The following is a 14,752-nucleotide window of genomic DNA, read 5'->3' on the forward strand; positions in this document are numbered from 1 at the left end:
TGGCCTCCTCCTGCTTCTAGCTTCGATGGGAAGCTGAAATATATGAAACAAACTGCCTATCGCATAACTAAAGGCCTCAGGCGCAGTGGACAAAAGGGCTAACAGAAATTTGCCTTTTTCCCCCTGCTTTCTGGCTTGCTGCTTACTTTTTTTCCCCCTGTGTTTAACTCTCCCTCCCACCCCTGTAAACCTCTTCAGATGCGGGGGGGGGGGGGGGGGGGGTCACAGGCTGAAATGTTGACAGTGGTCTGACTGGGTTTTTTTAACACTCAAAGTCCACAAAATAAACAGTTGGCAAGCACATCCTGGGAAGGTCAGTGAGTGCTGGAGCCTGCAAGCGAGTGGAATGTGATTCTGATAAACTCAGCTTCTATTTTTAGTCATAGTTATGCGTGTTTGTCAGAAACAACTAATCCTGGGGGTGAGGGGGGTGTGGGAAAGGGGGGGGCGCATGGGGAGACAGAAATCATGACTAGACTGTCCCTAGACTGTGTTTAAATCCAGTCTAGACTGGATGGGGGGGTGGGGGGGGAATGTCTACTCCTGTTGACTGTAAAAGGCTCAAAGGAGGGTGGCTTTGAGCGCTCTGAACTCTCGCTCACTATAAAACCAACCCGGGCTTCGCATGCAACCTCAGAGGTGACCAACTCATGGGTGACCTGGCACCAGAAGTGAGATGACTCACAGCCGTTCCGACACCAGGGCTAAAATGCGTCAGTGGGGAGACGGTCACACGCTGCATCAAACCCCTGATGGCCCAGGCTAATGCTCTGGGGATGAGGGTGGGGGGAGCGGGTTCAAATCCCACCATGGCAGCCAGTGGCCAAATCCATGGTGGCACAGTGGTTAGCACAGCTGCCTCACAGCGCCAGGGACCCGGGTTCAATTCCCGGCCTCGGGTCACTGCCTGTGCGGAGTCTGCACATTCTCCCCGTGTCTGTGTGGGTTTCCTCCGGGTGCTCCAGTTTCCTCCCACAGTCCGAAAGGCTGGTGAGATGAATTGGCCATGCTAAATTGCCCCTTAGTGTCCAAAGATGTGTGGGTTAGGTGGATTGACCATGCTAAATTACCCCTTAGTGTCCAAAGATGTGTAGGTTAGGTGGATTGGCCATGCTAAATTGCCCCTTAGTGTCCAAAGATGTGCAGGTTAGGTGGATTGGCCATGCTAAATTGCCCCTTAGTATCCAAAGATGTGCAGGTTAGGTGGATTGGCCATGCTAAATTGCCCCTTAGTATCCAAAGGTGTGCAAGTTGGGTGGATTGGCCATGCTAAATTGCCCCTTAGTGTCCAAAGATGTGCAGGTTAGGAGAATTGGCCATGCTAAATTGCCCCTTCGTGTCCAAAGATGTGCAGGTTGGGTGGATTGGCCATGCTAAATTGCCCCTTAGTATCCAAAGATGTGCAGGTTAGGTGGATTGGCCATGCTAAATTGCCCCTTAGTATCCAAAGGTGTGCAAGTTGGGTGGATTGGCCATGCTAAATTGCCCCTTAGTGTCCAAAGATGTGCAGGTTAGGAGAATTGGCCATGCTAAATTGCCCCTTAGTGTCCAAAGATGTGCAGGTTGGGTGGATTGGCCATGCTAAATTGTCCCTTAGTGTCCAAAGGTGTGCAGGTTGGGTGGATTGGCCATGGTAAATTGCCCCTTAGTATCCAAAGATGTGCAGGTTAGGTGGATTGGCCATGGTAAATTGTCCCTTTCGTGTCCAAAGATGTGCAGGTTGGGTGGATTGGCCATGCTAAATTGTCCCTTAGTATCCAAAGGTGTGCAGGTTGGGTGGATTGGCCATGCTAAATTGTCCCTTAGTATCCAAAGATGTGCAGGTTGGGTGGATTGGCCGTGCTAAATTCTCCCTCAGTGTACCTGAACAAGAGTGTGGCGACTAGGGGATTTTCACAGTAACTTAATTGCAGTGTTAATGTAAACCTACTTGTGACACGAATAAATAAACTTAATTTAAACTCAAATAATAAAATCTGGAATATAAAACTAGTCTCAGTAATGGTGACCATGACAATTATCATTAAAAAAAACCCAGAGGCGAATGTTACCATTCTGCCCGCCACAGGAATCGGAGCGGGCGAAGGGCGGACCATGGAAAGGTCCGTAGACCTCGGGCGGGATTTTACGGTTTTAGGATGAGCGCGGCCAGAAAATCCCATCCATAGTTTCATCTGCTTCACTAATGCCCCTTTCGAGAAGGAAATCTGCTGTCCTTACCTCTACTACTACCTCTGGCAGCTTGTGTCTGGAACAAGCATCCAGAGGCAGTAGTAGAGGTGGGTACAATTTTGTCTTTTGAAAAGCGTTTAGACAGTTACACGGGTAAGATGGGTATAGAGTGATATGGGACAAATGCAGGCAATTGGGTCTCGCTTCAGGGTTTAAAAAAAGGCGGCATGGACAAGTTAAGACCATAAGACCATAAGTTGGTTTAAAAAAAGGCGGCATGGACAAGTTGGGCCGAAGGGCCTGTTTCTGTGCTGTAAACCTCTATGACTCTACCCGGTCTGGCCTACATGTGATTCCAGATCTTGGGGCGGCACGGTGGCACAGTGGTTAGCACTGCTGCCTCACAGTGCCAGAGGGCCGGGTTCAATTCCCAGCTTGGGTCACTGTCTGTGCGGAGTTTGCACGTTCTCCCCGTGTCTGTGTGGGTTTCCTCCGGGTGCTCCGATTTCCTCCCACACTCCGAAAGACGTGCTGGTTAGGTGCACTGGCCGTACTAAATTCTCCCTCAGTGTACCCAAACAGGAGTGTGGCGACTAGGGGATTTTCACAGTAACTTCATTGCAGTGTTAATGGAAGCCGACTTGTGACAATAATAAACAAACTAAACTTTAGATCTACAGCAACGTGGTTGGCTCCTGAAAGGGCCAAGCAAGATATTCAGTTCAAGGGCAATTAGGGATCGGCAAAGAATTCTGGCCTTGCCAGTGACGCCCACGTTCCAAAGAATTTTTTAAAATTCACACAAGCTGGAAAAGGTGAAGGAAGTTAAGATAGAGATTACGAGTCAAATGCCAGTTTGGGCAGCCTCAGGCCTGCCCGCACCAAGCAATACAGTGAATGGTGGGGCCCTGGGGAGTGTTGAGGAACAGAGGGAACATGGGAGCACAAGTACATAGTTCGTTGAAAGCGGCGTCACGGATAGACAGGGCGGTGAAGAAGGTATTTAGCACACTGGCCTTCATCAGTCAGGGAATTGAGTATAGGAGTTGGGACATCATGTTCCAGTTGTATAAGTCATTGGTGAGGCTGTTTTTGGAGTATTGTGAACAGTTTTGGTCACCCTGTTATAGGAAAGGCATTGATAAACTGGAAAGGGTGCAGAGAAGATTTACGAGGATGTTTCCAGGACGAGTGGGTCTGAGTTATAGGGAGCGGTTGGCCAGGCTAGGACTTCATTCCATGGAACGTAGGAGAATGAGGGGTGGCCTTATCGAGGTGTATAAAATCATGAGGGGCACAGATAGGATGAACGCACGCGGGTGGGATTTTAGGGCCTTGCTTGGCCTGAATCCAGAAAATCCCGCCCAAGGTCAAAGGACATTTCCATTGCCCGCTCCGATCCGATTCCGTTGCCGGCAGGGCAGTAGAATTCCGGTCATAATCTTTTTCCCAGGGAAGGGGAATTGAAAACTAGAGGGCGCAGGTTGAAGGTGAGAGGGGGGAAGATTTAAAAGGGGCAACTTCTTCAAGCAGAGGGTGGGTTGTGTATGGAATGACCTGCCAGAGAAAGGGGTTCAAACAGCAACATTTAAAAAGTATTTGGATAAGTACATGGATGGGGAAGGATGCGAGGGATATGGGCCAAACGTGGGCAATTGGGATTAGCTGGGATGGCACCATGGTTGGCATGGACTGGTTGGGCTGAAGGGCCTGTTTCTGTACTGTATTGCTCGATGACTATGGGAAATAAACAGGCATTATTTTGTGGGAATGGGGCACACTTGAAGTCTGGTCCCTTCAAATATATTAGCACACACATAATTCACCGTAATGAAGCAGGTTGCTTGTATTTGGAATGAGAGGCCTCAGAAGTACATTAGCCTGCAGAGCCTTAATGGGATAAAATACATACCAGGTCCAAACTCTGCAGCTTGAAGCCATACACAGCTCCCCTCTTACTGCTGTTCATGTAGTTACCGAGTGCCAGAATAATCTAGAAAGAAAGAGGAGGGAGACATGTCATTAAATACATCAGAGAACCATCTTCATAAAAGGCAACGTATCCATAGAAAGTACAACATTAAAACATTCATAGCCAGAGGATTTGAGTATAGGAATAGGGAAAGAACAAAGAAAATTACAGCACAGGCACAGGCCCTTCGGCCCTCCAAGCCTGTGCCGACCATTCTGCCCGACTGAACTAAAACCCCCCACCCTTCCGGGGACCGTATCCCTCTATTCTCATCCTATTCATGTATTTGTCAAGACGCCCCTTAAATGGCACTATCGTATCTGCAATTTTTTTTTTTCATTTCGGGGGAGGTAGTGGAAGCAGATACGATGTTTTGCTGCAATTGTACAGGGCGTTGGTGAGGCCACACCTGGAGTATTGTGTGCAGTTTTGGTGTCCTTATCTGAGGAAGGATGTCCTTGCTATAGAGGGAGTGCAGCGAAGGTTTACCAGGCTGATTCCTGGGATGGCAGGTCTGTCATATGAGGAGAGACTGAGTCGGTTCGGATTATATTCACTGGAGTTAAGAGTGAGAGGGGATCTCATAGAAACTTATAAAATTCTAACAGGGTTAGACAGGGTAGATTCAGAAAGAATGTTCCCGATGGTGGGGGGAGTCCAGAACTAGGGGTCATAGTTTGAGGACTATTGATTTACGGGCAGCAAGGTGGCACAATGGTTAGCACTGCTGCTTCACCGTGCCAGGGACCCGGGTTCAATTCCAGCCTCGGGTCACTGTCTGTGTGGAGTTTGCACATTCTCCCGGTGTCTGCGTGGGTTTCCTCCGGGTGCTCCGGTTTCCTCCCTCAGTTCGAACATGTGCAGGTTAGGTGGATTGGCCATGGTAAATTGCCCCTTAGTGTCAGGGGGATGAGCAGGGTAAATGAGAGTTACGATAATAGGGCCTGGGTGGGATTGTGGTCAGTACAGATTCGATGGGCCGAATGGCCTCCTTCTGCACTGTAGCGATTCTATGATCTACGAAGAGGAAAAGTTCCTTCCTACCTACCCTCAATTTTGTACACCTCAATCAGGTCCCCCCTCGGCCTTCTCTGCTCCAAGGAAAACACCCCCAGCCTAACCAGCCTCTCTTCATAGCCGAGACACTCCAGCCCAGCCAACATCCGTTGGCAAGGTGACAGAGACATAACCTTGAACAGGGCACCGACTGGCATCGTGGGCATCAGATTAGTTTAGCAACATTGGCAGACGCTCAAACACGAGCAGGTATTTCAGATACTCTTCCGGAAGTGATTCCAGTTTGGTTTCCAATCACAGTGGGCAGGCGAATGAAGTGAATAAAAGTTAGAAGCCTGCACCGACAATATTCCCACCCAGGTCATATACCTGTAACCCCATGTATTTACCTTGCCAATGTCCCTGACACTAAGGGACAATCTTTCATGGCCAATCAACCTAACCTGCACATCTTTGGACACGAAAGGGACAATTTAGCATGGCCAATCCACCTAACCTACACATCTTTGGACACTAAGGGGCAATTTAGCATGGCCAATCCACCTACCCTACACATCTTTGGACACGAAGGGGCAATTTAGCATGGCCAATCCACCTAACCTGCACATCTTTGGACACTAAAGGGACAATTTAGCATGGCCAATCCACCTAACCTGCACATCTTTGGACACTAAAGGGACAATTTAGCATGGCCAATCCACCTAACCTACACACCTTTAGACACTAAGGGGCACTTTAGCATGGTCAATCCACCTAACCTGCACATCTTTGGACAGTAAAGAGCAGGTTTAGCATGGCCAATCCACCTAGCCTACACATCTTTGGACACTCAGGGACAATTTAGCATGGCCAATCCACCTAACCTGCACATCTTTGGACACTAAGGGGCACTTTAGCATGGCCAATCCACCTAACCTGAACATCTTTGGACACTAAGGGACATTTAGCACGACCAATCCACCTAACTAGCACATCTTTCGGACTGTGGGAGGAATCCGGAGCACCCGGAGGAAACCCACGAAGGCACGGGGAGAACGTGCAAACTCCACACAGACAGTGACCCGAGCCGGGAATCGAACCTGGGTCCCTGGCACTGGTGAGGCAGCAGTGCTAACCACTGTGCCACCAAGAGTCTAGTGTTGGACAGAGACGTGTGCAGAAGCAAGCATGGTCACAGGTCCAAGCTTGAGCCCTTTACTGCGTATAGGTACAGAGTTCTTGCCATTGATAAGTAGATCTAATTCACCTACTTAAGGCTACAAGACTTCATTAAGACTGACCAAACGGTATTGACCATCCGACAACAAACACCGACGATAGGAGATGGGCAGGAACGACGCATGGTAACTGCCCTTCAAACGTACCCGCCTGTACAGAACAGCGTCTGAATTCACAGAGGCTTTGAAATGCTCTACAGATCTTACCTTGGTTGGAGCTGCAGCAAAAGCACACTCACCTCAAGCATTCTCTTCAACTTCTGAGACGTCTTAATAGACGCAGAGGCCGCGATGACTGCATTTAGTTGCTGGAAAAAAATGTGTTATCACATTAAATATCTTTCAGATAACACATATCTATTGGGATTAGACGTGTCCATTTCAGATACTAATTGTACAAAACCCATTGTATACATTGATCCAAACACAACATTTTGGGAATTTATAAGTTGTCTGGTCACCCTATTATAGAAAGGATATTATTAAACTAGAAAGAGTGCAGAAAAGATTTACTAGGATGCTACCGGGACTTGATGGATTGAGTTATAAGGACAGGCTGGATAGACTGGAACTTTTTTCTCTGGAGTGTAGGAGGCTGAGGGGTGATCTTCATAGAAATCATAGAAACCCTACAGTGCAGAAGGAGGCCATTCGGCCCATCGAGTCTGCACCGACCACAATCCCACCCAGGTCCTACCCCCACATATTTACCCGCTAATCCCTCTAACCTACGCATCCCAGGACTCTAAGGGGCAATTTATAACCTGGCCAATCAACCTAACCTGCACATCTTTGGACTGTGGGAGGAAACCGGAGTACCCGGAGGAAACCCACGCAGACACGAGGAGAATGTGCAAACTCCACACAGACAGTGACCCGAGCCGGGAATCGAACCCGGGACCCTGGAGCTGTGAAGCAGCAGTGCTAACCACTGTGCTACCGTGCCGATCTTATCGAGGTCTATAAAATAATGAGGGGCATAGATCAGCTAGATAGTCAATATCTTTTCCCAATGGTAGGGGAGTTTAAAACTAGAGGGCATAGGTTTAAGATGAGAGGGGAGAGAAACAAAAGGGTCCAGAGGGGCAATTTTTTCACACAGAGGGTGGTGAGTGTCTGGAACAAGCTGCCAGAGGTAGTAGTAGAGGTGGGTACAATTTTATCTTTTAAAATTTAGATAGTTACATGGGTAAGATGGGTGTAGAGGAATGTGGGCCAAACGTGGGCAATTGGGACTAGCTTAGTGGTTAATAAAAAGGGGCAACATGGACAAGTTGGGCCGAAGGGCCTGTTTCCAAGCTGTAAACCTCAACGATTCTATCAAATATAGGAGCAGAATTAGGCCATTCGGCCCATCGAGTCCACTCCGCCATGGCTGATACGCTCCTCATCCCCATTTTCCTGCCTCCTCCCCATAATCCTTCAACCCATTAAAAATCTGTCTAACTCCTCCTTAAATGTACTCACTGTCCCAGCGTCCACCGCACTTTGGGGCAGCGAATTCCACAGATTCACAACCCTTTGGGAGAAGTAGTTTCTCCTCAACTGGGTTATAAATTTGCTGTCTCTTATCCTAAGACTATGACCTCTTTCACCAGTAAAATCAGAAGTAACTGTTACGAACGGTTGATGGCCAGAAGTTTTCAAGTGACAGGCCCGGATGGCATCGACAGCAGCAAGCTGAAGAGATGAACGGGGGCCAGAAAAAAAATGGATGCAGAGAAGGGAGGCAGGGAATGATGGAAGAATGTAGGATTGAGTCAGAGGATGATGTAAAGGCTTGGGAGATGTCTTGAGTAGAAAGAAACTCTCGCCATTCACATCTCACTGAAAAATAGACTGGCCACCATCAAACAAAGTAACGCCTCTGGGGATTAGCAATCCAGAGGCTCGGGGTTCAAATCGCAGGTTCAAATCTCACCACGGCAGCTGATGGAACTTAAACTCAATTCATAAAATCTAGAATTGGAAGTTAATCTCAGTAACGGGTGACCATGACAAACCATGTCGATTGTCATAAAAACTAACATCCTTCAGGGAAGGAAATCGGCCGTCCTTGGCAGGTCCGGCGTACATGTGACTCCAGATCTACCCAGTGGTTAGCACTGCTGCCTCACGGCGCTAGGGACCCGGGTTCGATTCCCGGCTTAGGTCGCTGTCTATGCGGAGTCTGCATGTCCTCCCCGTGTCTGCATGGGTTTCCTCCGGGTGCTCCCGTTTCCTCCCGCAGTCCGAAAGGCGTGCTGGTTAGGTGGATTGGCCGTGCTAAATTCTCCCATAGCATCCAAGGATGTGCAGGTTCGGTGGATTTGCCAAGCTAACTTGCCCCTTAGTGACTAAAGACATGCTGATTAGGTGCATTGGCCATGCTAAATTCTCCCTCGGGCGCTGGAGTGTGGCGACTGGGGGATTTTCACAGTAAGTTCATTGAAGTGTGAATGTAAGCCTACTTGTGACACTAATAATTAAACTACAAACTTAAACAATGCCCCTCTGAAATGGCCGAGCGAGCCACTCACTTTAAGGGTGAATAGGGATGGGCAATAAATGCTGGCCCAGCCAGCGACAACCGCATCCCATGAATGAATAGATAAAAAGTTGCCCCAATACTTAGCATTTTACTTACTTGTAAATGGCCAATCCACCTAACCTACACATCTTTGGACACTAAGGGACAATTTAGCATGGCCAATCCCCCTAACCTGCACATCTTTGGACACTAAGGGGCAATTTAGCATGGCCAATCCCCCTAACCTGCACATCTTTGGACACTAAGGGGCAATTTAGCATGGCCAATCCACCTAACCTACACATCTTTGGACACTAAGGGGCAATTTAGCATGGCCAATCTAGCTAACCCGCACATCTTTGGATATTAAGGGACAATTTAGCATGGCCAATCCACCTAACCTGCACATCTTTGGATATTAAGGGACAATTTAGCATGGCCAATCCCCCTAACCTGCACATCTTTGGACACTAAGGGGCAATTTAGCATGGCCAATCCACCTAACCTACACATCTTTGGACACTAAGGGGCAATTTAGCATGGCCAATCCATCTAACCTGCACATCTTTGGACACTAAGGGACAATTTAGCACGGCCAATCCACCTAACCTGCACATCTTTGGACTGTGGGAGGAAACTGGAGCACCCGGAGGAAACCCACTCAGACACAGGGGAGAACATGCAGACAACATGCAGACTCCACACAGACAGTGACCCGAGGCTGGAATTGAACCCGGGTCCCTGGCACTGTGAGGCAGCAGTGCTAACCATTGTGCCGATGTACAGCCCATGTGACATTAGTGAACCAGGTGGGTTTTTCCGACAATGGTTTCATGGTCATCAGTAGATTCTTAATTCCAGATATTTTTTATTGAGTTCAAATTCCACCACCTGCCGTGGCGGGATTCGAACCCGAGTCCATTTCTGGATTCATAGTCAAGCGATAATACCATTAGGCCATCGCCTCCCCTGCCACCCATCCACCCTTTCACCCCCCCCCCCCCCACCCTATTGGGAGATGGGAGACGTACCGGATTCAACATCTGAATATTCTCGGAGAAATTGCCAACGAACGTCATAATGGTCATGCGCTGAGGCAGGCGCTCGATCTTGCTGAACAGAAGCATAAAGCGATCCTCGTTGGACAGCTCGTCGAGTGGTTTCCGCTCTCTCTCGTACTGCCGCAGAAGCTTTACCTCGCTCTCGGTTGGCAGGAAGCGATTCAGACACTCCACAAAGTCCAAGGGCAGAGTCTTCAGGTCGTACCTACGAGGAGGGCAAGGCAAGGGGGGTTAGTCCTGGAAACCCAACTCAAATCGCGAGACAGAGACTTTACAACTGAACATTGCTCTTGGGCGGAGGCAGGGGGGCGGGTGGAGGAGCGAGGGGGTGCAGGGGAATCCCCTTTTTGTACACATTTCAAGCTAGTCATTTCAACAGCGCAAGAGCATGCGTCGTTTGCCCGGCTTTGTCGCGCATCGCCGTTCCCTGGCACAGAGTGGTTGCTTGCTGCTATAGCGCGGAATTCGCGTCTTGGCATTTGTCGAGCTGGCAAAAAAATGTGGGCAAAATTGGCATGTCAAATCAAGCTTTCCTTTCGCAGCGTTCGTGCATCGAGCCCGTGCCAATCTCTTTTCCTCCGGCCTCCCAAGCGTGCAAGAGGTGACCGGGCGTGCCCTGGTGGCAGTTTGGGCTCCTGAGTGAGGGGCGGGGGGGGAAAGAGGGGTGGCAATGCCCCCAAACAAACTGCAACAGCTGGCACTCGCCCAGTGGCTGGGCCTGGTCTGAATCATGCAACAAAAAAAATGACCGCTTCGCAGTAGCACTCGCAATGCCTGCATTTCCAAACCTAAAATGCCACCGATTTTTGAAGGGTCACAAAGATTGGCTGCCAGGAAGCTGAGGGTACCCACTGCCGCCAGCCTTGAGCCTCTTGCAAACTTCAGCTGGCAGCTGGTACAACAAAGCTCACCACCACTACGAGGAAGACTGTCCAGGTAATTTTTTAAAAATTCCTTCATGGGACATGGGCATCACTGGCTGGGCCAGCATTTATTGCCTATCCCTAGTTGCCCGAGGGCAGCTGAGAGTCAACCACCTTGCTGTGGCTCTGGAGTCACATGTAGGCCAGACCGGGTAAGGACGGCAGATTTCCTTCCCTAAAGGATATTAGTGAACCAGATGGGTTTTTCCAACAATTGTCATCAGTAGATTCTTAATTCCAGATAATTTTCATTGAATTCAAATTCCACCGTCTGCCGTGGCGGGATTCGAACCCGGGTTCCCCAGAACATTAGCTGGGTTTCTGGCTTAATAGTCTAATGATAATACCACTAGGCCATCGCCTCCTCTGGGTGTGAATAGGGTATGCGTCCGTTACGACTGCAGTGTGTGGAGCTCGGTTCCAAACTATCCTGGTTCAATGCAGAGCCGTGGCACACTATCCGGTGGGTTTGGTGGTGGGAGGAGGAAAGGGTGGTGGCGCGCTGGCAGTTCTCTGGCTCCTTGTCCCTCTTCCGAGGACCTGAGCATGCCAGGGTGAGCCTGGATGGAGATCACATGATGCCAACCCATCCAGTACACTTTAATCCACTTCAATTAGAGCCAGGTATCCAATACCTGGGCTCTAATTTAAGTTTCTTTATTCGTGCCACAAGTAGGTTTACATTAACACTGCAATGAAGTTACTGTGAAAATCCCCTAGTCGCCACACTCCTGTTCGGGTACACCGAGGGAGAATTTAGCACGGCCAATCAACCTAACCAGCATGTCTTTCGGACTGTGGGAGGAAACCGGAGCACCCGGAGGAAACCCACGCAGACACGAGGAGAACGTGCAAACTCCACACAAACAGTGACCCAAGCCGGGTATCGAACACGGGTCCCTGGCGCCGAGAGGCAGCGGCGCTAACAGCCGTGCCCACCTTTTCATTTTGACAAGGCTTTCCCCCTTGTGCTTTTGTAAATTGGCAGAACTCGCTGGAAGCACAACCTGACAGTAGCCGACTGCCATTTTGTGGCAATCGCAGTCTCCACGTTCAAGGAAGATGGAGCAAAAGGCAATCCAGCCACCAGGCAGTGGGGATACTCAGGAGACTGGGCTGAGTGTCACCCCAAAGATACAGCTTCGAATGAATTGCTTGGGGGCGCGCTGTCAACAGCTGCTCTTCCCAGAAGTCTCCTGGTGGAGGGAGGGGCAGGAAGCACACGGCACGGCAACGCTGCAGGCCCAGAGAGAGAGAGAGGGCAAGAAACAGGCTGTGGCGGTGTAAGATGCAAGACTGCCGCAGCAAGGCGTCAACGTGTGACGCTTTCCAAAGAATCACTTCAGAATGCCACCCCTCCAAACATACCCGCGTCTTGCCAATCCCAACTTTGTCTCTTCCGAGCTCGGACCTGCATTTGCCCCTGTGCACTCTTCCAAGACACATCAGGGCAACTCCGAGAGTTCAGGTCGAGTGTGGTGGGAGCTGGTAACTGCTGTTTGCCATGAATGCACGCGTCGGACATTCCTTAGTTTAATACCACACTACCCACTCGTTGTAAAGTAACTGAAGTGTCTCCACTAAGGTACAGAAATGGCTTCTGAATAGATAAATTGTCCAGTGCGTAATATTACCAAGAATAATACCTCGGCTCGAACTTAAGTTTATTTATTAGTGACACAAGTCGGCTTACATTAACACTGCAATGAAGTTACTGTGAAAATCCCCTCGTCGCCACAGTCCTGTTCGGGTACACCGAGGGAGAATTCAGCACGGCCAATGCACCCTAACCTGCACGGACTGTGGGAGGAAACCGGAGTACCCGGAGGAAACCCCCACAGACACGGGGAGAACGTGCAAACTCCGCACAAACAGTGACCCAAGCCGGGAATCGAACCCGGGTCCCCAGCGCTGTGAGGCAGCAGTGCTAACCACCGTACCTTTCCATGTTGGACAGATACCACACGCTTTGTGCCTGCGTGTGCCTCGTGTTGTGAACCATCTGCTCCCGATGCCAGCAGTAGGCATGCTGGTGGGCCGCATGGGTCCCTTGCTGGGCACGAGACCACCATAGGGGTCACCTGTAACTGGCAGCCCCAGTTCTGTCCGCCTTCTGGCGCATCTGCCCTCACTGCCGCAGAAGTGCTCGACGGCCGAGATTGTGCGCCAACCCACAGGCCAACAATCCATTAGCGGGTATAACTATGGGCATTGACCTGGTGTGTGAAGCCCTGCATTAAGGTTATGCAGCTTTTTGCCAAGTGAGGTGGATGTGGAGTCTGGTACTGAGGGCACTGAGGCATTCACAAGGGCTGGCCCTGTTCTGCCTACGAGCTAGGCCCAAGTGGTCTCCATGGAAACGCCACACGCTGCTCCATGGTAGACTGCAGGGTAGACATTTTGTCCAGACCTGGGCAATGGGAGCCCGCCACATGTAGCACAGCTACTCCACTCAGGCAAGTGGCTTGTGCGGACAACGCTTCTCGGGCAATAATCTCCAACCGTAAAGAGAGCTCAACATCCCCTGATGCTGCAGTAGATTCCATACCCATCAAGAGCTCCGTCCCAGCTTAATGGTGGGGCTGTCTGCACTGCCACATGACCTTGTAGTGACTACACAAGTGTGTGTGCAGATGTGCAGCATTCTATCCAGCTGTGCGGATGGCAGGGATGGTGTCAAAAGGCAGATGGAGAAAAACTGCAAAAGAAGTGTCAAAAGGATGAACAAAACTTCACTTTTTTTTCCCCTCAAACGATACAGAAGATTTGAACGTCGTCCGAATGTGGAAAAATGTCAGATACAGGCGACACGGTGGCCCAGTGGTTAGCACTACTGCCTCACAGCGCCAGGGACCCAGGTTCAATTCCCGGCTTGGGTCACCATCTGTGTGGTGTTCACACATTCTCCCCGTGTCTACATGGGTTTCCTCCGGGTGCTCCGGTTTCCTCCCACACTCCAAAGATGTGCAGGTTAAATGGATTGGCCATGCTAAATTGACCCTTAGGGTCCAAAGATGTGTAGGTTAGGTGGATTGGCCATGCTAAATGGCCCCTTAGTGTCCAAAGATGTGCAGGTTAGGTGGATTGGCCATGCTAAATTGCCCCTTCATATCCAAAGATGTGCAGGTTAGGTGGATTGGCCATGCTAAATTGCCCCTTAATGTCCAAGATGTGCGGGTTAGGTGGATTGGCCATGCTAAATTGCCCCTTAGTGTCCAAGATGTGCGGGTTAGGTGGATTGGCCATGCTAAATTGCCCCTTAATGTCCAAGATGTGCGGGTTAGGTGGATTGGCCATGCTAAATTGCCTCTTCATATCCAAAGATGTGCAGGTTAGGTGGATTGGCCACAGTACATTGTCCCTTAGTGTCCAAAGATGTGCAGGTTAGGTGGATTGGCCATGCTAAATTGCCTCTTCATATCCAAAGATGTGCAGGTTAGGTGGATTGGCCATGCTAAGTTGTCCCTCAGTGTCAGGGGGTCGAGAAGGGTAAATGCATGGGGATATGGGGCTAGGGCCTGGGTGGGATTGTGGTCGGTGCAGACTCGCTGGGCCAAATGACTTCCTTCTGCACTGTAGGGATTCTATGATGAATGTCAAGCAATGGCCATCACGGCAAATGTCAAACGGACAGCTCTGATGTCCAGTGTTACGTACAGATTTACTATCAACAGGCCTTGTTTTTTGGTTATCCTGTAGTCTGAAGTCAGAGGCTGGAATCACAGGAAACCTCAGTCAGAGCCGGGGGGGGTAAGGGGTGGGAGGAGGGGGAATGGACTATGACAATGCCAGCCCTGACAATCCCTCGTTTCCGGGAAAGGCAGGAAGGAGCTAATGAGGCAACAGGAAACGGCAGGCGCGCCTCAGAGCGGGCAAGGACA

At 50.0% G+C, this 14,752-nt stretch overlaps 1 protein-coding gene across 1 annotated transcript in view; it reads right to left on the bottom strand.

Moving 5' to 3' along the window:
- The window catches only part of LOC144481833 (formin-like protein 3), an 80,777-nt gene that overhangs the window by 38,535 nt on the left and 27,490 nt on the right, over positions 1–14,752 (bottom strand). Inside the window, exons 2-5 of the mRNA XM_078200987.1 lie at positions 12,812–12,924; positions 9,919–10,153; positions 6,618–6,686; positions 4,085–4,165 (exon numbers count right to left, since the gene is read on the bottom strand). Coding sequence (XP_078057113.1) covers positions 4,085–4,165; positions 6,618–6,686; positions 9,919–10,153; positions 12,812–12,924 — 498 coding nt within the window. The remainder of the gene's footprint in view (positions 1–4,084; positions 4,166–6,617; positions 6,687–9,918; positions 10,154–12,811; positions 12,925–14,752) is intronic.

The sequence above is a fragment of the Mustelus asterias genome, chromosome X, assembly GCF_964213995.1.
Source record: "Mustelus asterias chromosome X, sMusAst1.hap1.1, whole genome shotgun sequence".
NCBI classification, from domain to species: domain Eukaryota; kingdom Metazoa; phylum Chordata; class Chondrichthyes; order Carcharhiniformes; family Triakidae; genus Mustelus; species Mustelus asterias.